General features: G+C 37.8%; 2 protein-coding genes across 6 annotated transcripts in view; both read right to left on the bottom strand.

Moving 5' to 3' along the window:
• Window positions 1-1,006: 1,006 nt before the first annotated feature.
• Window positions 1,007-23,620, bottom strand: GK5 (glycerol kinase 5). 3 transcript variants are annotated; one of them, XM_048062886.2, is made up of 16 exons: window positions 23,408-23,613; window positions 22,650-22,743; window positions 19,632-19,707; window positions 19,014-19,107; window positions 17,946-18,077; window positions 15,703-15,778; window positions 14,951-15,012; window positions 14,795-14,868; window positions 14,412-14,472; window positions 13,125-13,251; window positions 11,803-11,907; window positions 10,038-10,123; window positions 6,087-6,190; window positions 4,742-4,801; window positions 2,598-2,731; window positions 1,007-1,268 (listed from the first exon to the last, which is right to left on the bottom strand). In XM_048062886.2, the coding sequence occupies exons 1-16, from the start codon at window positions 23,543-23,545 to the stop codon at window positions 1,135-1,137; spliced, it is 1,557 nt and encodes a 518-aa protein (XP_047918843.2). In that variant the 5' UTR covers window positions 23,546-23,613; the 3' UTR covers window positions 1,007-1,134. The 3 variants fall into 3 exon arrangements, with proteins under 3 accessions (XP_047918843.2, XP_066858299.1, XP_066858300.1); XM_067002198.1 differs by lacking the exon at window positions 1,007-1,268 and adding an exon at window positions 1,372-2,204 and having other exon boundaries at window positions 23,408-23,620; XM_067002199.1 differs by lacking the exons at window positions 1,007-1,268; window positions 2,598-2,731 and having other exon boundaries at window positions 4,742-4,858; window positions 23,408-23,620.
• Window positions 22,650-25,280, bottom strand: part of XRN1 (5'-3' exoribonuclease 1) — a 44,092-nt gene continuing 41,461 nt past the window's right edge. For all 3 annotated transcript variants that reach the window (XR_010833482.1, XR_010833483.1, XR_007162964.2), the window contains one exon: window positions 22,650-22,743. The gene's annotated coding sequence lies outside the window, so the exon portion shown is untranslated. The remainder of the gene's footprint in view (window positions 22,744-25,280) is intronic.

Below are 25,280 nucleotides of genomic sequence, written 5' to 3'. Positions count from 1 at the left end.
ACAAGAAAAAGTGAGTGTCAGTTCTTCGTTCTCTTTTCAATGGTTTAATCTATAAGCATCTTTTGTCTCCAGTTTCTGTGGACTACAATCACCCACAGCTTGAACTGGCTATTATTCTGAAATGAAAATGGTTAATAATTTTACAATTTGAAACTGATTTGCACACGCTCCTGAGAAACTTATAATTTAAGATTAGTGATAAAAAATGCATAATTACGTTTCTTTAATTACAATTTATTTTAAAATATAAAAGTAATTAATAACTCCAAAAATAGACTTTTGACCGTTTCATCCAATAATAATAGAATGTAGTGAGTGAAGTGAGGGACTTGAGAATACTGATGTTACAGTTTTCTTTCAAAAAGTTAGACAGCATACCTGTAACAATATTTAACATATTCGTACTAATCATGCCAGATAATGCATTTTTTTAAAATCTTTATAACTCTAAAAAAAAAAAAGCTACAAATAGATAGGAAACATGAGTTACAAAAAACCCTGGAAAGATGCATCTTTTATGGAGTCCTGAAAGCATATTTGCTCTTGTATTTCATCTTAATTTAGTGCTTATCCCTAGGTACCACAAAAATGTTATCACACCGCTAGGTCGAATGCTTCCTTACGAAGTCAAACAAAATGTGGTAACAGGCTACTATCAAGAAAGTACCTTTATACACAACCAATTCCACACCTCCCCTCCCAAATATTCATTTTTACTTTTCTTAGAAATACCTGGGGAAGTATATGCCCCTTTTTCCCCTCCTTGATGGTTAACATATCAAAGCTTTCAAAGATCAGAAGGGAGATGAGTTCCTCAGAAGAAAACACATCATAGGAAAAAACTCCCCATCTCTAACGCATGGTTATAGGATTCAAGCAGCTGGGCCACCCAAAGGAGGTCACTGAAGGGACACAAATGCTGCAGCTGGTCTACAGCTGTCATGAAGACAATATGAAGGTTCATTATGGAGTGATAAGTAATCTAGCAGCAGGAAGGTTACTCAAGTACCATGTAACTTTTTCTATTTACCATCACAAATTTCAGTTACAGTTTTTACTGTCCTGTTAGTTACAAAGTTCTATAAATATTAACAAAACATTTGAATCCTTCTATGGTTAAAATGTCAGTTTCTACTAGTGCAGGGAGCGTTTCACTGCTTGCATCCAGGTATCCATAGCAGGTCTGTATTCCTCCAAGTCCTTCTGGGGCTCAAAAACTGCTTCTATTCGCCTCAGCTTCTTTAGTTGTTCTTTGTCAGTCCAAAGTCCTATAAACAGAAAGTTAATTCTCAAACTCAACTGTAAATATGTTTTCTTTTTGAGTTGTTTAATTTATTTCCAAGAGATCCAAACCAGAAACACAATAAGAAATCATGACAGCTTTTCTTTATTCAACCAACAACTTTCTCAGAGGGAAGCATGCTTTTTACATTGTGAAACTCCCTTCCAATAGCATCCACTTGTTTGGAATGCTGACAACAGCACATCTGCTTAACTGGGATGGTTTCCAAGGAACAGCTCTGGTACAGTGAAGTTCACTAAAATTTCATCAACACTGTGCCTTCAGCTGCAGGTCCCTCGAAATGAAGAAGGGCCACAGAAACCAAGACTTAGCACTAGCTGCTTTCCCACTGCCTTAAAAATTGTATAGATTACAGAAAACAACTGGCATTACCTATTCAGGTTAATTTATGGTATTGAAACTTTCTTGTCTATCAAGGACCTTCTTACAGTGTTAACTGTGGAATAAATCTTACCTGAGCATATATTTTTTATCTTACAGTTATGTTATTTACATATCACAGCAATTATAATACAAGTATAGATACACCTACAAAATATATTTCCATTAAGTAAGACCATTGGCAGTTTGTAGTTTAAAGTCAAGTTTATTTTTTGTCAGTTCTTTGTGAGTAAAGCTGGATTTTCCACCACCCCCCACGAATTTATTTTGTAATTCCATTGTGCATATTTCTGTGAAAACCTTAAAAGAATAAAGGCTTGGTTCAGAGATGACAGGACACAGCTCCACTATGAATGACACTGCTCAACATAAGCAAGGCAGCTTCTTTGTCACATGATCCATCCACACCAAGCACAGCTTCACGCAGTACAAAAGTGGAAAGGGACACACAGTGCCCGGGTCGAGAAAGGGGGAGGGAGCAAAGACAGGATTCACCTTTCTTCTCCAGCACTGTATCCTCCTAAATGTAAATGAACCTTGCAAACCTTCATGCAGATACATTTCACATTAAGCTCACTGTTGCTATTCATTTATGTAAAACTAAACAAGCATAAAACTACTCAGCAAATTAGGACGTTGTGATAAAAATACAAATATGGTCCTTATTTGGTTAACGTATGACCTGCTTTCTTTGGTTCATGAAATACAACCACAAGGGTAAAAGGGATTATGCAGAGAAGGGCAAACACTTCTTACCTTGGCTTCCTGCAAAAATGGGTGAAGTAATCCTTTGTGCTACATTTTACAACGATTTGAATTTATGCACTGCTTTCTTTTTCCCTGATACTTTTTCCTTATCTACAAACATATATGTTATGAGGGGAAAACAGAACCTTCAGAAATGTATACATACCTGAAGCAAGACCTGCTAGAAAAGCTGCACCAAGACTAGACATATCTGTGTTTGCAGGCTTTTCTATTTTCTTATTAATCAAATCTGAAGTCATCTGCATGACAAAACTATTATTACTGACACCTCCATCAGCTCTACAGGAAAGAGGAATAAAAGGTAAAAAAAATAAAAACAAAAAACCACATGCTTAGTTCAAACACTTACTGCCAACATTTCAGACACCTATACATAAATTTATCAGTTATGCACAAACATTTCCATTTTCTTGGAAAACTTAGAGGCCAGCACAGGGTGCCAAGAAAAAAAAAAAGATGTCTTTAAATTGGGGGTCAGAGGGAGGACAGGAGGGACACACACAACAGACACATTGTTGAAAGTTTTGAGAGCTCTATCCTCAAAACTACACATCACCCTGATTGCAATGTTAGGGTTTACAAAATTATCACCATAACATGACAATAGTCAATACCATTACATTAAACAAACCCTTTCCAAGGGCTCTCACACCTGTAAAAGTGCTTTTTTTTCATTACTAGTAAATCTTTGTACTAGGAAACTGAAATGCCTTCATGAGCATAAGGCTTCCACCTATTTTGTTTACTTCCTTCCTAATTGCACTATGTCTGAGACCTTCCCTATGCTTTCCTTGATGGTGTTGAGACAAGCAAAGAGAGGTAATAGGGACGTAGAGGACAAATGAAAACAATGGCTTTGTAGGTGCTTGTAGGTGGCAAAAGCTAAGGAGAACCAAAGGATAGAGGATACTAGCTAAGGCAGAAATTAACATTCAGCAGAGGGTAAGTATCCTGCTGAAGACAGGATAAAAACAAAGTCAGAAGGTATTGGTAGATATTAAAGTTGTGAGGACAAGAGTGGGAGAGAAATTTACAACCCAACTGTAAAAGCCATTAGGTGTGTCGTTACCCTCTAATGCTTAATCCACAAGCTAAATTGCTACTCATCTTATCTAACTCTATTATAGTCACTATATGAAATGGCAATCTTCTATTAATGAATAAAACAGAACACAGTCACACAATTTAAAGTTTACATTACGATGTAAATGAGATTGAAATTCTAAGGTTCCCTAGGCTGTACTTTCACACTTTGCATTTTTCAATGTGTAATCTCCATATGACTTCTCAACTCCTGGGTGCAATTTTGTACATGAAAAAAAGCCTCATAAGGAACAAGGAATTCCAATACTTTCCACCTCTTCCTCTTCAGTACTTCCCCAATCCTGGCTGTTTCTTTACATTGGCCTACTCTGTCTCAGTATACAATGTAACACCCAAACTTTTACCTTCCCCTACCTCTGTACTTGCACCTTTCTTCCACCACTCAACATTCTGAATTCTCAACTGTCTACATGCCTGCCAGTCTATTTCTTCCTTTGCATGAGTATCACTGGTGGATTGGAGGAAAGACAGGGACAGAAACACTCCTTGCTGTTTTTGACTGCGATATTACGATGACCCCTGGTTGTCAGAAGGAGAACTTTAGAAAGCTTTTCTCTGGAGAAGCTTGAGGCTCTAAAGCAACTGGTTTGTACAATAATATCTACTAAAATGTAGAAAGTAGTTTTCCAGCAACACATAATTCAGCTAAATCTTTTCAAGAGGTTGTGAAAAGCATATTCTAGGAATCACCATCACCTCACTGAATTTGATTTGCTTCTCAAAAGGCTGAAACAAAGCCAATGTCTTGACAGTTGAATTGTAAAAATATTCTTCCTCGTACACCTCACAAATAGATTCAGTTTCAACTGTCTTAAAAAACTGATCAGTCTGTGACAGACCCCACATAAAAAAATTCCAGTAAAACTGGATTTTGTAATAAAGGGTAGAATTACCTTTGTAATAGGCATTCCTGTATGTACTCTAACACTACATAAAAGCACCAACTTTGTTGCCTTTGTTTTTTTGTTTCAAATTAGAGCAAGTCATTACTCACCTGTTGATAATCACCAATGCCAATGGTTTAATTAATGATCCTTCTGTGCCACTTTTAAAGCTACATTAACATTTTACTTGGTAACAATCTATTTCTCAGCAGCAGAACATTTACAGTAAGATAAAATGCATAATGTTCACATCTGTTTAAATCAAACTCCCATATATCAACTTAAGTTACATGGAACTTACCGAACAGTTTGAAGAGGAATGTGTACCTTCTTCACAATGGTATCATAAAGCTGTTTGTTTCTTTAAAAAAATATTTAGTTTAAATAAATATTATGTATTCCATAGTGTCTCCAGTATCTACATAGTTAGAAAATAAAATACAAGGCAAAAAATGCCTCAGTTGTGTCAAAACCGTTGCACAGATAACAAGTTTCCAGAATACATAAGTGGTTTTTTTTTTTTTAAAAAAAAAGACTGAAATTGTTCTCTGTTATACATCATTGTGAATGCACAAGTATGGGTAAATCACAGCACATTTTATAGCAAAGGCACTGTAGAAGGTACATTTATTCCCACCTGAAAATGATTATAGGTTTTCACAGACAAGATGCAATTACTAATGTAAGAAGTGGTTTAGAGTGAGGAAAGCGTGCTCACAGAAGTGTTAATTGGAGTTTATCCCACTATTCTTTAAAGGGAACATCTAAAAGCTCTAGGTTTGACCTATTCTGAAACCATTTCATTTAATGGGAAAAAAACTACGCACAAAGGGTCTCTACTTTGTTTTCAAAAAATGCAGGCTTCAGTTCAGGAATTCCTGCATCTCAGGTTTTTCTTACAGTGAAGAAGAAACTGCATTAGGGACTATTGCAGCAATACAGAATCTCACCTTCCTCCAGACACACTTTTTTTTTTTTTGCGCCTCTTTGCAGGAGGTTCATGTGCCCAAGGCAGAGAGCTGGTGGCTAAACGAAAGGAATAGCGAGTGTTCTGTAATTGGCCACAGTAAGGCACAAGCCAGGATCAAACTATGTTCACCTTCAGGTCAGGGCATGCTGGCTGGGATTGCAAGGCAGAACAATTTGTTTCACTGATGTGATCATACCAGTGGCTATCAGCAATATTTGCAATCCTGACAGTTAGATCTGGAAGTTCTTGTCCATTCACATATTTAAAAATATCTAAGGTGCCTATTATCACACCAAAGATTCAAACTTTGGCTAGTACAAAGCTTCCAACTCACATTGCTGGAGTGGGCTACAGCTTCTGACAGAACATTTCTAAGAAGGTAAAAACAAACTTCCAACAGAAAATATTTTTAGAACATGCAGAAAACAATATAATTTAAGAACCCCTATGTGATAACTTAGTAACAAACTCCAAGCTAATAAATATACACAATTTTATTTATAATGTGTTCAAGAAAAGAAAAGAAGCAGCATCTAAAATTCCTTTTCAACATTACTGCAATGGATTACTGCAATTCGTATTTTACAAACTGCAGAAGTCAATGCATCCATTTAATGCTGCTGGTTAAAACAAAAGTGAACGTGAGAAAGTACAAGCAAGACAATTAAGCAATTACCTGAAAGCTACAGATTCCAATATAGCTCGTACAAGGTGATTTCTGCTCGTAGTAGGTTTCAGCCCCATGAAAGAGGCACATAAACATGGGTCATTCGCAGAAACCTGTGGAAAAGATTTCACAATGAGTTCAGAGAGCTGTGTTTGTAGGCTTTTGAGAAAGAAGTCAAATAGTAAGAAAAAGATAACTTACGACAGTTACAGGCAGCATAGTGAGAGAAGAAAATTGAAAACAATATGTAAGCGGTGTATAGTGTTATTAAGTAGCTCAGCGAACAGTTTAGTTTCTTTCAACAGCAGAAGGTTTAAGTGACTTACTAAGAAACATTAATCTGTGTGACTTCTCTTTAAAATTCATGCAGTGTATACAAGTGTCTAGGACAGGGCACACTAATATAGCTGTTCTCTAGCAAAATTTCACTTATTTTGTAAACTCTCCTGAACTTCTGAAGGACAGACTTTTAAGAAATAACACTGAAAAGGACAGTGATCATTATTCATTTGAATTGGTTTGTACTACAGTCTGTTTTCAGTGACACCAATAAACAGTTTCCACCTAAAAGTCTAATGATCACTAAGTTGCCTTTCTTTGCAGGAGGAACTGGAAGACTGATTTAGGAATCTCCTCTCCACCCCTTCACTCCTTTGATGAACTTTATCAAAAAATATTGCTTTGCTGGTCCATAACTGTTTTGTGACAATGTTAAGTTCTATTTTCACTGTAGAGTAATTTTCGATTTGAAACAATCTTCTTGAGTTGTAATGCTACATATTAATTATGACAATACTTAAAAGAAGTTTGAATTTTATACTTATAAAATGCATAGACACACATAAAGTAAATTAAGAAAATGCTAGCATATAAAAAAAATGATGTATGGATAGGTACACATGCAGCAGACCAAGAATAGAAGATGCTGAACTATGACTTAATTAGTAGATCATGATCAGCAGCTACCAAAAAACCTGGGTTCCTAAATTGAAGATGGTCAAATTGAAATGGTCAAAGAAAATATTCTCTCTCGCCCCCAATACACAAGTAACCTTTCCACTCTAGGAATGGAACTACCTTTCCAGCCCAGAAGCATAAAAAAGATTCATTATTTAAGTTCACAGATTCTCATATATGAGAGGGCAAACCAAAAAGCACGGATTCACGTTCTACATAAAGGTGAGGATTTGACAGAATCATCCATTTAAAAAGAGTAGCCATTAAAAAAAAAAGTTGTACATATGCATGCATACGGCAAACAAAGAGCTCTCTGTTTTTGCTGTTACTACCAACCACAACAAATTAAATCTGGAAACCCCTGTTTCTTGAAGAATAAGAGTGATTAATGCACACATTCACTCAGTTTCATATCTACTTTCACAATGGTGCTTCCCTTTCAAGAGGCTGCATCACAGCAGTAGAAATCAATAAGAAAAACTTGTTCGTTTTGCGTTAATATTGATAAACTGAGAAATGTTTTACTCTGTGTAGGAAATGAACATACGGGCTTCACAAACCCCCTCCCTAACTGCCATCATTTTGAGGTCTAAGAAACATTATCATACAATCCATTTGTGCTAGCATCCAGCCAGTGAAGCCAAGCAGACACGTTACTGTTTCAGAAGCATTCAACTCTATTCATGTCCCTTTTCATACGATTTAATCTATTCCACCAATAAAGATTCTCTCACTGTGAGTCTACTAGCTAAGTCCCACTAGAGCAAGGAAGGCAGTGGTGGATGCTATTAGTGGTTACTAGGTGTCACAGTTGAAAAGAAACTCATTCAGTTTTCTAAATACAGATCCTAAACATGGAGTGGGAATATTCAAGTTAGGAAAAAAAGAAGACTGAACCAATGTTTACCAAGCAGCTAGCTGGGGTTCCTTCTGGAATCAGTGTCAAGAAAGAAGGGGAAAACAAAACACCACAAAAAAGGTTTTAGCAACACTTCTGTAACCTTTATAGAATTAAAGAATACAATAAAATGTTGGAAAAAGATTCAGACTAACATTTGCCTACCTCGGGTCTCCTGTCTACAAATACTGGAATTGGTCATGGCTCAGCACTTCCTTATTCAGAGCACACTTACAGTAAATGCTAAATGGAAGAACCTTAGCATAGCCAAGCTTTATTGCCCTAAAAATAAAGCTAATTATTAGGGTGTTTGAGAGAGGGTAGCTGGCCTAACCTGTAGGAGAAATTTTTTTCCCTAAGACACTAACCCTGGGAATGATCAAACTGAATATGGTAAACCAATGAAAAATCAAAAACAAAAACCTTTTGGAACCACACTGAAAGACAAGCTGTCAAAAGCATTCCACGTAATTCCCAATATATGTATTCAAACTAATGAATTAAAAGACTTGTTAGGGAAAGCAAAAGACAGCGGTGACTCTTTTGAGAAAAAAAATAATACTGTTTTCAGCTTGATGGCATTTCTTTATTTGTTTGGGTAGGATAATAACCTTTGAACTACTAAGAGGTTCAAATACCAGTTGTCTATACATTAAAGAACCAACTGACAACAGGCGTTCCTCAATGCCCACAGCACATTAACAGCTTTCCTTTCAGTGTGCCTGGGCCCTCTGTCCAGTAAAGGTCATAATGCCAATAATCCAAAAGACAACGCAGAGACCAGGTCTACACCACGGAGTTTCTCCTGAACAGCCACACTGCTTAAAAAACAAATAATGATTTGTGGAGAAAAACTGCTCTTTTCATGCTGACAAACCCACAATGTAGAAAGAGTTAGGCTGCTGAAAGCATTTTAGTCAGACTATCTCGCATTGCTTAGGAAAGCAGCATAACTAGACAAAAACTTTAGGGGCTCTGCAGTCCCTAAGCCAGGGAATGCTACATTAGCAAAACCTCTTTATTCTCATTCTGTATGCAGGTTTGCCTAGGAGTTCTGACTTGCAGCTCTGCCATATTTTGTGGTGAGAAATTACAAAATTATTAGTACCAACTGTCAAGCCCATAGTGGAAGCAACTGCTCTGCAGCTCAATAGGCAGTATGTCAGCTCCCCAGCTCCACCATGTCATCTAATGGAACTTATCAACTGGAATTCCCATCAGTTCTAAACTAGAGTGAACTGCATCATCAACATCACCCCCCTTTGCTGCCCCTGTGCACTAATGGTAGCTCATCTCCATAATGAAATTCAAAAGGGATCATGAAGCAGAGGTGGAAAGGACAGACATGGTAGATGCATAGTCTTCAGCATAAACAGAAAGCAAATAAAAAGAACCCAAGACCTGTGACCCAGAGGAGATCAACTAATTGCAGGAAGCTCCTTAATTAAAGAGTAAAATAGAAGAAAGCTACTAGAAAATGCAGGGAACTGAAACGCAGAGTGAATGCCAGGAACTCCTCACTATACAAACTGTACTCAGTAACAATACCAACAAAACACAAACCCCATTTCAGATGGAAAAAAACTAGTTTAGATTAAAACTTGCATAGCCAAGACATCTGAACGTTACTATCTTTGCTTTTTCTAACACCAGGACCTGCAATCATACTCATATTTAAGTACATGCTGAAGTGCAACCAACATCTTCAAAAGAGGCAGAATAAAATTATTTTAGAACCGTGCTTAGAAGTATTATCGCAATGAAGGCCCCTACACAGAGCAGAAAAGCTATGGGTTCGGTTTTTGTCTGTAGGCACCACCTGTGGGCAAGTCATTTAGTTTATCAGTCCCTCAGGTCACCATCTGCAAAATGGAAGTAATTTTCCTACTTTGTAGGCTTTTTCTCTTGCAAAGGGAAGGACTGTTTAAGTATTCTATTATCACAATGATCCTCACATGTTGTGGTATGGGACAGCGAGGAAGAACCTATTACAGAATAATTACAGTGATAAGATGTAACATACTACATCAAAACAAGATAAAAGTTAAAATTTTAACTAATTATTAAGAATATATTCTTAGTCATATTAAAAACTATAAGTTTACCTGAAAACCTGGAACAAAACAAACGCCTTGAGAATCAGCAATACTCCGTGCCATTTCTGCTGTTTCATCTACATTGGTGAAAAGATCTGAAAAGACACATAGGTCATATGTTTGTATTAATTTTGATTTCTTCATATATCACGAAGGGACAAAAAGCTAGAGTTGGGCTATCTCCTTTTGCAATATTTCTCAAACATGTTCTAAGGGAAAACAATATTTCTGTATTTCATGTCCATCAGTCACATAAAAAAATCCTGTTCAGATGAAGACTAAATTAAAAAGATGTTCTCGTAACTGCTATGCTTTTTAATCTTCACATCCTGTAGAAGATCATTAGCTTTCCAGTCAAACAGACTTAAAGGGGAGTTGAGAAGGCTAACAGTAGCACCCTAAGTTTGCTAAAAACTTAAATGTTGCAAAACCTAAAACATGTTTTTCTTGTTTCCCTGCAAATACACTGTTACTGTCAGCCTAAGCACAAAATGACTACACAGAAAGTCTTTAATATATATTTTATCAGCACTTATAATATTTTTACAAGTGACTGACACAAATCTAAGTACAGTAGGTCCTAATATCATACCAATAATATTAAGTATGGATAAGTAGCACGGAATTTGATGTAGCCCGCTTACACATGTAGCACTGATACTTGTAACTGTAGCACTGAACTACATGTTGAAATGAGTAGTTTTCTCAAAAGACCAGCGGCTTAATCAAACGTCGAATGAAGACCTGAGGATCAATCTTTGTCACACTCAATCCTTTAAGGCATATAAACGTGCATGTATGTGTACATATGCCCCAGCAGTTAAGAACTTCAAGAAATGTGGAAGTTTGTGGTGAGCTATATTTCAGGAAAACCTTTCTCAGATAATCCAAAATTTAGGAGGTTAATTCCTTTTTTTTGCATCCCAGTAAGGCATACCAAGTTTCTAAGAAAATGGGTAAATAGCATATTAGAGCACTCAGAAGAGCTGTCCTATAAACAATCAGTAGTTCTCAACATCAACTACCAGAGGGCTAGATTTTTCTTTAATCATTTATTAAACTGATGTGAAAATCCTTTCATTACATAATAATCAAAGCCAAAAGACACATTACTTGTATGTGCCACACTCATAACACTTAACTTTTAAAAATAACGTTCATATGACTCAAATCTGTTACTAATTCTGATATGTACAGCTAGTGAGCTCTCAAAAGCATTAAAACAATTTTTTATGGAAAGTAGCATTTACAATCATGCTATCTAGACTTAATTGATAGTCAGTTTCTGTGCTGCTTCTCAACAGTATCTAGCCTAAAACAAGTCTCCTTTACAACAATTCTATTCAAGAGTGGATATCAGCTTTAAAAAAAGAAAAAAAATACAAGAAAATTATGCTCAGAAGAAAACAAGTGAGGAGTGTAACGTTCCAGGAACATGAAAGTACATACGTAAGATGTCCTGAGAGACAGAATCTGAAGAGGAAATGGTTATACAAACTGTGCAAACCAATCAGAGGCATTTTAGGAGGACAGAAATTAATTTTACTTCATTAATCAGTTTCAATTTTTAAATAAGGAAAATTTACAGTAGTGCCTCAACTATCTGCAGTCAACACACTCACCAAAAGACCTACTGCAGTAACTATGGGTATTCCACTGTCCAAAACATGTAGATAGTTTCTTCAGTTATGGATAAGAAAACCAAGCCCAATACCATAACGATAACCCTATAAAACAGTATTTCATTGTACTACAAAATTAAATAACTACTTACTTATATCCTGAGCCCATTTAATGGCATTGCCAATGTCTGACATACAGCCTTCAGTTATGTAGACAACTTCATCCCCAATCTTCCAACCAATCAGTGGATATAGATCTTTATTATGTTCCATGAAACAAACCAAAAACACCTAATTAAATTTAAATGCTTCCAGGGAAACATATGCAAGCAACCCCAAAATAAATCAAGCTAAATAAAAAAAAAAATGTATTTCCTTAACAGAATTTAAGCTACAAATAACAGTGGTATATATTAAAATTGATTAAAATTTAGTGGTTGAATTACAAAAGACCTTAACAACGTTTTATTAAACCCAGTCAAGCTAAAAAAAAATCACCACCCAATTATAAAAAGTCTTGAAACTAAAGAAAAAAAGCTATCTGCACTTTTTTAAGCAGAAAGAAATTACTGTTTTACTCTACCAAATAATTTTGGCTTTGCAATAATGCAAAAAAAAATAAAAGGAAAAAAAATCCAAGGACTTTATCTCAGAAGAAAGGCAGAAATAAGCTATCATTATTGCTTTATTTGAAAATATAGTACAGAATCTTTGAAATAGCTGTCTTTTTGAAGGTACTATCACATTTAAAAAAATAAATAGCCAATAATGAGAACAAGCCTGACAATTTGTTCTCCCCTTTACCCTCCCCAAGACCACGCTGAAACCTTAAAAAGAAAATAGAGATCTCCTCCTTAAAGTGTGAACACAAACACCTTTGTGTTTGATATGCGTCAGTAAGAAGATAAATTCAAAGTCTTCAAGCACCTGCCAGACTGAAAAGGATACACCTGTTACTAAAGGATACACCTGATACTACTTAACTGTTTTGCAGTACCTCACCATACCACTAGGTATGACAGAGAACTACTTTTAATGCTAAAGCAAAAAGATTTAGTATCTAGCTGACCCACAGACATTTCCCAGGGCTGCACCTGGACAAATGGGTTCTTCACTTAACCTAAGCATTCAGTGGCCTCTGCAATAGAAACTGCACAAACCCCAAGTACCCTAACTGTCCTTGAAGCCCGGCTTGCAATGATAAGAGCACCCAGACCTTCTGCAACCCTGCTCAGGCTGAGTGATCACTGGTAATGCAACAAGGATAGATGAGTCCCAGCATCTACATGACCAGAAAAGACAGAGGACCAAGACTTTTTTTTTCCTCTCTATTCCAGTACTGTATAATATTGCTATCTTTCTACAGCTAAAGACAGAAGGCAAAGCATAACCATATTTTATCCATTTTTGTATCCCCATCCATAATAGCTGTAAAGTAACATGAAATATTCAAAAAACTATTTCACTAGCTTACCTCTCTTTGATGCGTACAGATTTCCTCCAGTATTAATGTTCCAGAAGCCACCTGTTCCCATTGTCAGTTTAACATCTCCCGGGTGGAAGCAGCATTCTCCAAACATGGCTGACTGCTGGTCAGCTACCTGCCATGCCAACCAAAATACACCAACAAGTTGGCTACCAACTACCAACCTACAATGCTGCTGGATTTTAAAATAGCCATGTAAACATTCCAGAGTTCTGAATACAAGTAACTATTCAGAAAGGAATTAAACATTTCTATACAATTTCTCAAGTATTAGCAGACCATTCAGACTTATCAGTTAGATTTATCACTAGAATCAAATTCTACCAGGTTCTGGGCTCAGCATGAACTTCTGAGCTATTACTTCTGTCACTGAAAATACGTTGTGGAAACTATTTCATGTTTTGGTACCTCACATGGATAAATGGGGCTTTTGTAATCCCAGGGAGAAGAAGGGAGTAGCCTGGCTTGAGTTTCTCTTCCTCCAAGTATCATGCTGAAAATGTGAGGTCTCGGCTTCCTTTTTTCCTGCAACCCGTCCTGTACCAAATTATTTCATGCTCACCTCTTTCAATGACATTTTGTTAAATATATTTACTTACATTTGTGCCTTGGTGTAACAGTAAATTTACAGGTAAGGAGAGGCTACAATTATTTAAAAACAGCAGGAGGAATTCATACCAGGCCAATGACATTTTTTCCATTTAACTCAGTTGAAACTCATTTTTTCTAGTCAAGTTCTTCCTTTTTTTTAATCATTACGTGACTAAAATAACATGTTTTTCTTATCAAAACCCTAAGTACTAACACAAGAAAATATTCCCCATTTATTTTTAGAGTAAAATATATAAACAAACAAAAGGTACCACAAGTGGTTCTATTAACAAACACCCCTACATTTGCGCAGAGTCTTAGTGAAGTCACGCCAGGGTGTATCCCATTGCAAAACTGTATCTAGAACAATGGATTTTAAGCCCAAGAGGGAGACATTACCGCAGCTTCAAATAGAAACCAGGTTTGTCAAGCCCTACACATTCTGTACTTAATCATCTCATCATCTAACCTTAAAGGACTGTAACCTCTAGAAATCCCTTCCCATTCCTCTCCTCCAAGCTGAAAACTCAGTTTTCGGAGCAAAATTCAATAACCCACTCTACTATAGCTAAGTCACACAGAAGTAATAGAGAATGCTTACTAAACAGGCATGTATTAAATCAGAACTAGATACAAAGAAAGTAGGTACAGAAACACAAATATAGGAAAAATATCTTCACTCACCAATGACATTATTGGAACAGATACCCCAAATATTTCAGAGTCAGTTGATCCAAAATTGAAGCTTCAAATAAATATTATAGAGAAAAATCATAACCCTGAATTGACTCTTTTGTGAAAACAAAACCAAGATATCTAAGGCCCAGCTCTGTATCATCAATTGAAGGTAATGCTATCATTTTATTTTAAAGAAAGCATTAAAACTATCACTTTAAGAAATACTGATAGTAAAAATAAAGTTTTGCAAGTAGCATAAAAATGTACTTATGCAGATAATCATAACACACTATTTTAGTGCATCTATTTATCACTTTGCCTATGCAGGTTATGTTTATGTTTTTCTAAAAAAAAAATCAATGTTCTTTTGAATATGCTGTTGTAGTTACCTCGTGTCTTTCACTGGAGGATAAACAGACATTGGAATGGAAAGTAAATTAGACAAAGTGGGGTTCCAACACTTCTGAAATAATACAAAAAAAATATCAGCAGTAGTCTCAGAAGTACAGTAAATAGCAACAAAGTTTTTTCTCAACAGCACATACCGTGAACGGTTCAAAAATGCCTGTAGAACTAGCATTTGAGTAGTCTGTGGCATATACAGAACCTAGCATAAAAAAAGAACAAAATAAAATATTTGGGCATCTAAAATCTAAGTCATTAGAAACGTTTTTTCTTTAAACATGCCCACAGCTCCATGAAATATAAACTGAGTTTCTATAGACAAAATCATAATGGATACCACAAGTACACAGACTTCACCTGCTATTCCCTACAAGGTGCATATACTAATTATTTAATTTAACTCTCAAGAAACTGGCCAGAAAAGAGGTGATACTCTTTACAATGTTTAGAGCACTGACTACATTGCAGTCCATCATAAATCTATACAATTGCTCAGGCATTAGCCTTCACACCGCTACCTGTTCTGGAACAGAAACTTGTAATTCTTCCACGTTACAATTCACTGTTCTTTTGCTTTCATGGGTACTTTTCTTTAAACAAGGCTAAGTAGTTCTGATCATTTTCTTTAGATCTTAAGCACTTCAGAAGTTGATTAGGTTGAATAATTACTTCCCTTTCTGACTACCATTCCAGGCAGGTCCAAAAATAATTCAGAAGTTATTTTTTTCTTTTTTTAAAAAACAATAAATATCTTACAATATTCACCGTTTATAAAAAAGCATAAATTATCAAAGCATATTTAAATTCTAAGAAATATCAGTTTTAGTCATTAATGTAATTGCTTAGATTCCAGTATGTTTTATTAGTATTTAAGAGCAACTGTAACATTCACCTTTAGTCAATCTATACAGTAACCACGTGTCAACTGTTCCAAAGCAGCAGTTATTTTTTTTGGCAGCTTCATCAGCCTGGGAACAAATATACATTAAAAAAAACTATTTACAACTGGATATGATAAAGAGGAACAATATTTCATTTCTCCTTTTTTATTCTCTTTGTAAGTTAATGATAATTATGTCCTAAGAAAATAAGTCTTCAATTACCAATACTTCTAAAAAGGGTGAGTCACCTTTTAATATAATATTGTACCTTATAATGTATGTAATATCTTACACAAAAACCATTCGTGATCCTAAAAGAGAGTAAGGACAGTTTCTAATAGCTGCTGCAAAGGAAACAAAAGCAATTACCCAATCTTCTACTGCAGTAGCATCAAAGATCTACGAAGGGAAACTTCCTAGTCACAATTCTAACAGTGGTGAAGGAGCAGTGAGTAAAGAAAACAAGATCCAAAGCATACTGTACTAAAAAAAAAAAAACCAAACGCCAAACTGTCCTGGTTCCAGTTAGGACAGAGTTAATGTTCCCTCATAGTAGCTGGTAGGGTGCTATGTTTTGGATTAGGATGAGAAGAGCGCTGATAACATGCTGATGTTTTAATTGTTGCAGAGCAGTGCTTACACCAGGCCAAGGACTTTTCGGCTTCTCGCTCTGTCCTGCCAGCGAGCAGGCTGGGGGTGCAGCAGGAGCTGGGAGGGGACAGACCCAGGACAGCTGACCCAAACTGGCCAAAGGGGTATTCCATACCATCTGACGTCATGCTAAACAATATATAGGGGTGGCTGGCCGGGGTGGGGGGGGCCGGCTGCTCGGGGATAGGCTGGGCATCGGTCAGCGGGTGGTGAGCAATTGCATTGTGCATCACTTGTTTTCTTACACATTATTATTGTTAATACTATTACCATTATCACTATTATTATTATTATTATTATTATTGTTATTATTATTTTCCTGTCTTAATAAACTGTCTTTATCTCAACTCACAGGCTTCACTTTCCCGTTTCTCTCCCCCCATCCCAGAGAGGGAGGGGGGGAGGGTGAGCGAACGGCTGTGTGGTGTTTAGCTGCCAGCCGGGTTAAACCACAACACAAACACACAGAAATAGAAGCAACAAATATATTTTAAAACATGTGCTTGAGAACAGTAAGAAACAAGCAATCGCTTTCTGGTTTGTGATGTCTGTAAAGAGTCTAAAATGTTATTTTCCTTGGAATTCCCTATTTTAAAGCAGCTTACATTTCATCTGATTTCTACTAACTGATACTGTGTACAACTACAGAACTCAAAAAAAGGACATAGCTACAAATTCATACAAAATATGATTAGATACATTGTTCTCTGTAATCAAGAGACATTTTTGAGCTTCTTGGTTTGATATTCACATATTTTAAATATCAGTGCCTGGCGAAGTTATGGGACAACATTCATCTGACATCAAAGACTCAGCAGCTGCATATCTTTCAATTTCGTAATATTCCAAATTCACACCTCACATTTTCAACAATATTTTCAAAAAACACAAGTAAAACCTATCACTAACCTTCTCAATAATTATGACAGAAAAAAAAAACATTGAGCTTTCTTTACACAGGAATGACAAAACTGGATGTTGATAATTTTCTTCAAAAATGAACACGAAGTAAAAAGAAGCTCAAGTTATAAGTACTATCAGAAGAAACAAGGAAAAGAATAAGGATTAGAGCAAAGAATCAGGTAACAAACAGCTTTGTGTTCATTATTGCATTAGATTATTCCAGCAAAACTTACGTGTTTTCCAATTTACACTACAACAAAATGCAAAATAAACTGCAATGTTTGACTAAGTATGATATTGTTTAGGCAACTATAAAAACTGGAAAAGTGCAGACTGGTATGGTAATAGTGCCAGATGAAAACAAACATAATTGTCACACAAAACTTAAGCGCAAACAACTTTAAAACATAAGTACAATTATTAACAGTAAACTTATACAAAAGGAAATAAAGTGATTTGACTCTGCTTCTTATGCACAAAGAGAATTTCTTGCTACTACACATTTTCTAGACTCAGAGGCAAAAGTTGTATAAATGTGAGTAGATCTTATGTAGGTAGATAGGCTTTGAATGTTGATGCAGACTCATTCTGGTTCTTTTGAGGAAAGGCATGACCAAGGTAAAACTGAAGAAGCCGCAACCAACCTAAGTCACTAGTCATTATTATGACTTAAGTTATTACTTTTCCCTTTCCAACTTACCTCAGGTATGTTTTTGAAAACCCATGACAACTTCATAGAAGTCTGGTGTGTTGAAAAAGTAAGAAAACTGGGAGCCAAATATCGATCGTTCCCAGTCAAGAAATGAAGCATTGTAAAAATAACATGGATTACCTGTTTCAAAAGAAAACAATTAATTTTCAATCTCGCCCTTTAAAGGTTTCTGATAAATTTAGAATCACTAAAGATGAAAGAATGACTACATAGATGAAAGCAGCTGTCATGAGAATACATCCAGAATGCTCAAAATCCATTAGAGAATCCTTACATATGATGTCAGCAGCTAGCCTTCCCACAACAGATAGCGAAGAAAAGAGCAGCTGCACTAATCAAGTCTGTTTCCAGATTTCTGCTGGCACACTGATACAAACGGCATTACAAAATTATATTACCTATATGAACACAATGCACTGTGTGGTAGACAGTGTTACGAACTGTTATTCCTTTGAAAGTTCTTCTACATGACAGGCTCAATCATGTTTTAAGAGATTAAACAAAAATTACTAATTAATCAAAGTTCCAATCACAAAAGAAATCAGTGTCAAAATGAAGTATTTAAATAATTATTGTTGATGTGCTAGGCATACACTTAAAAAAAGTAACTTCAGTTTTTCCATTTAGAGCAAATGTTTCTCTTAAAACAAGTACAAGCCATGAGCAGCATAAAACGTACCTTCTCCAGATAACCTCAGAGTACGTTTAAAAAACACAACCAAAGCATTGCCAACCAAGAATTACCTGCATCCAAAATTTATGCTGCAGCTGTGCTAGCATGCAACATTTTAATACAGCAAAGACTAAAAAGTAACAAAATGCATGCTAGACCTACACATATCTTTTCCCATAATTAATGAACTTCAGGCACTTCATTTTTTTCTTGGTACCATTTTCCATGCAAATCTTGCTTTTTCTTTAAATGTTTGAGGCCATAGCATATTTTATTAATATGTTAACACTGTATTTGCAGTATTTCATATACTCTCCCTACTCATCACAAAAATGAAGCAGTTATAACATGTTCAAGCAATATACAGCTTAGCAAAGTTTTACCTTCAGCAGAAGGGATCTATTCCAGGAATTCACAAGTTCAGCACTTCTTAAGTCTTGCCAGCTTATGAAATTATGAAAAGGTTTCCCTGTCTTCCTGAAAAACAGTATTTGAACATTCCCAATTGAAATCACAGAATATACACAGCCGCACCGCCCTCCCCGCCCCCCCCCCCCCCCCCCCCCCCCAAAAAAAAACAAACAAAAAAATCATACACCATTTCCAATCACAACATTTAACATTAGGGTCAATTCCTAAAATAAGTGCATGCCTTCCTCTTGGATTTGAGGAACTGGTAACAAGCACCCAGACATTTTTGGTGTAAGGCTTCTCACCAGAATTTAAAGAAAAAAAATCACAGAGTCATATAATCATTTAGGTTGGAAAACACCTTCAAGATCATTGAGACCAAACAATATACATATTAATTTTTTTCAAAGTATCAAAACAAAAATTCTGAACTGCTGCAAACCATGGCAATACAAACATAAGAGAACGCGACTGACTGACTTCTGCTGCTTTTCAGAATCCTGACTCAGTTCAGCATTTCTACGAGCTACTCCTGTCCAGTCCGTGGCAATGAATATCAATTCATTGCAACTAACACACAGTGTACATACTTGTGCCATGTAATGAACGTTGCTCTCTGTGTTGAGATGCCAAGACCAGCAACTTGCCTCATGTGAAGTCCTGCAGCTAAAAAATGAACAGAAAAAAAAACAAAGAAACAAGCAATAAATTCTAATATAACCATAAAAAGCTATGGAATGTTTAGGAAATAATTTAATAAAATATATATCTATAGACTGACTGAGTGGCTAGAGCAGCAAAATAACAGAGAACTCTGACCAATTGATTCCAAAGCAGGTCACTAAACCTACATAATTCACAAAGCAGTTGTGGCACACTGACCCTCTGCACATTCTGAAAGGCCTGTTGATACTTTTCCTCAACAAATCCAGAGACAGGCCTACATGTAAGAAACCAATTAAAATGTTAATTTCACATGGATGAATGTGAACAAAAGCACAAAGCGATGAAATAATCTTCACAAAATTAAACAAAAAACCCAACAACCGAAAGACATTCCACAAAGAAACAAAACAACATTAATTCTCTAGGCAGTAAAGAGATTGATTCCAATATACCACAACTTTCGACAACAATCTTTCATAATGACATTATCTCACCTAAAATATTATATTCCTTCAATAAGCTTTTAAAATTAGTAGGAACAAATTTGTTTAGAATACTTATCACCGAATGCAGCAAAGTATATTTCAAATTCAGAAGTAGAAAAGTCTATGTTTGGGTATACACACATTTTGCTGTTATACATTACCTTCAAATAACTGTAGCAAAACATTTTTTCTAATATATATATACATATATATATATGTATGTATGTAAAAATATGATGTAAACATTTAAATTTATCCCCAGCTATTTTTGAAGTGGCTCTGGTCAGCTTCCATAGTACCTCCATGCATGCTAAGAGAAGCAAAGTTATGTGAAAAAAATATACGCTAAGGAATTCCACATCGGTGTTTTGTACAAAATACTGTTGTTCCGAAGGGCTCTCAATCCAGCTATTTCAGTAAATCACGGGCTATGTAGGTACATATCACAAACAACCTGCCAACGTCTCCAGGTACTTCTACCCCTTCTTACCTTATGCCCCAAGGACCTAGCAGTCCTTGCACTGAAGCAGACATTCACAGCAAGGCCCTCAACCACCTGAAAATCAGATCCCGCTTGATAGCAGGAACATATGGGAGGAGGACATTGGAGCGGGTGGCTTGTGAACAGCAGTTTTTCCCTTCCAGTAGCAGCTAGGTGTAGACAAACCACACCAGGACTGCTGCAGCTCCTGGCCAGTTGGGGTGGCATGGCTTACTCTTCCCCATCTCCACAAGCTGCAGGATCCCACCACTTTTCTCCTATCAGCTATGATGCTCTCTAGATCTCCTCATAGAGGAATTGAACTTCCATTAAAGAGAAAAAGAAAACTGAAAACAAAAGACAGACACTTTTCAACTAAGCTTGTGAGCTGTCTCTTGGAAGGGCTGAACAAACACTTGAGCAAGAAAGGAACGGGACCACAAAAGCCAGGAGCAATTTCCACCTTTATGCAGTACCAAGCTCCATCAGCTCACCCATCTGCACACAGAATCACATCTTAGCTCCACACAGTCCACAACCAAAGTGCTCCTGTGCCTTCTTTCTGCTTGCAGATGTCCTTCCTGCCCCTGCTACCACACCCTCTTCTTGTGTTGGCACAAACACTTGTGAAGCTTGGCTGGCACAAACAGCTGCGTGGTGATCTTACTCAGGAAACTGCTCTGGACATGAAACAACTCCGTGGAACGAAGGGTGGGACTGCTTCTTTTGACAGCAGCGTGGGTTTATGCGCACTTACATACCTACTTAAAAATGCCTTGCGACAGGGCACACAGCTTGATGACATGAAAAGCTTCCTCTTTTTAACACTTGCTGAAGGATCTTGCTTCCTGATTTGCCCCACAGAACGGGAGTGGAGGAAGCTAGTAAGGCCTTAAGGGACTGAGGTGGCATTACTAATCTTGTGACAGAACAGACCAAGAGTCCAAAATAATCAGCTGCAGCTCACACCTGGTAATTGTTACTTTCTCTGTCCCCACAGGCTGTCCTCCAAAGAGAAAAGAGCAGCTTTGCCTTGAGCCAGGCTTGGAGGCAGAGCAAACGCTTCAATACCAAACTGCAAAGAAAGGAGGCGCCTAAGGCATTGAACAAAAGAGCAAGGACAGATGCACATACACAACAAGGTGGCTGGGAAACCGTGAGAAAGTGAGATGGGGTGCAGGGACAGGCTCCTGGCATCAGCGTGGAACAAAAGGTGACCCATGCTGGATCGTGGCACAACGGGAAAGCTGTGAGAGCTGTGGAAAGTGAGTGCGTGGTTAGAGCAGAATCCAGAAGAGGGAAAAGCAAAACAAAACAAAAACCCACCACCATCACCACCAACAAAAAAAAAAACACAGAACATACAGAAGCCTGTTAGACAAGGGAGTTGTGTGTTATAAGGTATACGGAATATAAAAAAGCTAGGCTTAAGTACACCTAGAAGAGAACAATAACAAGAAATGCCCTGGTAAGAACTGTTTGTAGTTTGAATGGGCCAAGTGGGAATACCAGGTTGTAACAGAGAAAGCACAACTATGTAGCACCCTCCCTTTGCTCTCTCATATGCTCACATCCACAGACAGCAAGTGGCAGCAAAGGGGAATCAGAAGAGGAAACAAGCCTGCTCTCTGCTCAGACACAGAAGCATTTGGGGAAAGGAAGAAAGACTGGTATGCGTGCTCTGGGAAGCTGGAGCAACAAGGCACTGTCGCTGATGATCAAATCCAGTACACACACAGTTTCTCGTTCTGCTTCAACCTTAATCTGGCCCCAGTGAATTAAAATAAAAAAGTAGAGGGGTTCTATTTTACACAATGATTGGGTAGCCCTTAAAGCATGCTGTACACCTTTGCTCAGTGATGAACTTTCAGTATAACTTTTTAAATAAACAACAACCCTCGCTTACTAGCTACTTAGCTAACAACTAGTTTTAGCAAATAAGCAAGTACTTTCTCAGAGACTTAGTAAGCCATTACCTTGCACCGCCTCTTTTATTACACCAATAAATTGACTCCACAGGACTTCAGGATCTAATTCAACCCAGCCAGGACGAGGATAAAGCGACTCTACCTGTTCACAAAAGATACACAGCATTATTACAGTCCCTCATCACAGAAACCGATATTCTGGTGAAAGTTTGAGCAAACGTGTTTGGTTTTGCTTTACTTCTAATTTTCTAAACCTCTACTGTGACCGAAGAAATACGTGTTTGCCGCTTTCAAAGCAGAGCTGAACACGGGTGTGCGATCTGCAGAATTCTTCCTCAGCCCTGGAAGAATAAAAAAGCCTAAGCCTCAGAACCCGGAGAGCCTGTTGCGCCTCGCAGGACTCCAAACTGGAACCCAGGTTCCCAGAGGGCCTCCTGGACATCCAGGGATGTCAGAGGCCCACTCTGTCAAAACGGCACGCCAGGACAGGGAGGCTGCCAACAAGTTCCACTAAAAGCACGCCAAAACTGATCAGACTGCTCACACTGTCCCTCACAGCAACCCTGCCGCAGCACCTGATGACGAGGAAGCTGGTTCTGAAGATCACCTTGATCCCCAAACCACATAAAACACGGTCAGCCTGAAACCCACCCGTCTGAATCCAGCCCTTGGCAGCCGCCCCCTCAGGGTGTGTGTGAGGGCAGGCCGCGGGCAAGCCGCGCCAGGTCCTCGGAAGACGCCGGCGGTACGGGGCCGACGGAGCCGCCGCCGCCCTCCCTCTTTCCTCCTCCCCCCCCCGACTTCACCTTCCTGCAGCTGGAGCCTCTGACGGCGGCCACCCGGTCGTAGACGTGGCACTTGACCGCCGTGCTGCCCACGTCCACCCCCAGCACGTACCGCGCGGGGGCGGCGGCGCCGCCGCTCTCCGGCTGCCCGCACGGCATCGCCCGCCCGGCCCGCCACAGAACCGCCCTGCGGAGAGGGCAGGCGGGGCGGGGCGGCCACGGAGCGGTGGGCGGCGGGAGGGTTGGTCCCCGAGGCGGGGCCGGCCCCCAGAAGTTAACCCTGTTGTGCTCTGCACTTCGGTTGGGGCTGTGCTGGTTTACGTTTACCGAGTGCGCCTCTGAGGTCTTCAGTTAGACGCTAAATGTTAAAGGGTTTCTGAGAGGCATGCATGGCGTGAGTGCCGCTGGAAAGTTTCTTCAGGGGGTTGCTGGCTGTCATGGAAGCAATGTTTAAAACTAAGTCCTCCTTACAGCAGTACCAAATGGGGAAAAACAAACGAACAAAAAAAACTAACAAGAGCAGGTGGGTAGTAAAGCCAAGGAGCAAACTGCACCAGCTTCCCTTTTGTTAATAACCAGTTGTTATTTGTCACGAACAAATTATATGTAATTAGATGAAATCCTCATTTGCAGCAATGCTCCTGTGCCACTACCTTGCTTCACACAGAGAATCACATTCAAAGTTAATTTTAAAATAAAGTTAATGACAGAAACAATCCCTCTTCACCCTTAAACGGGGGGGTTGTTGTTAAACAGGAGCGACCAGAAATGTTCTCAGTTAAGCAATAAAATTCAGGATGCAGAACCCCAAACTAGCTTCAGCAGAATTTAGTCTTATCACCAATTTAATTAGAACAATTAATCAGTTTTAATTCCTCACTTAATTAGAATAGGAAAAATAAAAGCAAAAAAAATAGAAATCTTTTTCCCTTGCAACTCTAATTTGGCCCCTTCACAAAAAGTTGCATTGTGGAAAACAAAAGGATGGATGGGATAAGTCTCATGTTATTACATCTTTAAACCAGGAATATTAATAGCAGCAAGAGCCACATAAGGATAGGCTCTCCACCTCACCCGGGCAGTCACAGAGGTCACTGGGACAAAGGTACAGGCCACAGGGGAGCTGAAGGTGTATAAAATAGAAACCTAGAAATGCTGCTTTAGCTCTCCTCCCTAAAGAACGACTCATTAGGAAGTTACAGTCTCTTGGACTTGTCTTTTGTACAGAAAATAAAGGTATTTTACTCAGCCTTTTAGAGCATAAGTATCTAAGATAAACAGAAAGCTAATACATATATGTCAGAGAAAGGTATCTGATGCACTATATCTGATCAAGACTAAATTTCTTTCCAACTATTAAGTTTTCCTTTTGTTTGGTAATTATTTCAAACTTCCAAATAAAACTCCCTAAGTAAAATTCAACATATGCAACTGGTAAAGACTAAAAACTCTTTACAAACATTCAAAAACTAACCAGACTTAAACAAAACAGGAAAAGTGCATCTAGACGTCTTTGATGTTTTTAGAGTATAAATTTAAGTGGAGTGTAGCTCACTGCAAAATGAAGCAAAACTTCACAAAGAAAAAACATGCAAGTTACTTTTTTCTTTTACAAACTCTGTGTTTGTTATATGTAACACATACCCCTCTGGTTCACTGTATTGAATGGAAATAACCGTAACTGATTCTTCATGCAAATCAGTCTCGGTTTAACATACTAATAACAACTTAGATGCATCTTGAAAAGAACCACTATTTATACTTGGGAAAGAAGATAACATGAACCAACTTGCATAGTTGCAGGCAATGCATAATCTCGGTTATATAGCACGTATAAGAGAATTGCTCAATTTATAAAAGATGCTTATGAAATACTAATTTTATTGTTCCAATT

The sequence above is a fragment of the Anser cygnoides genome, chromosome 9 (assembly GCF_040182565.1).
Source record: "Anser cygnoides isolate HZ-2024a breed goose chromosome 9, Taihu_goose_T2T_genome, whole genome shotgun sequence".
In the NCBI taxonomy this organism is placed as follows: domain Eukaryota; kingdom Metazoa; phylum Chordata; class Aves; order Anseriformes; family Anatidae; genus Anser; species Anser cygnoides.
The sequence above is the reverse complement of the archived record's forward strand: the minus strand, read 5'-3'. Positions and strand labels throughout refer to the sequence as shown.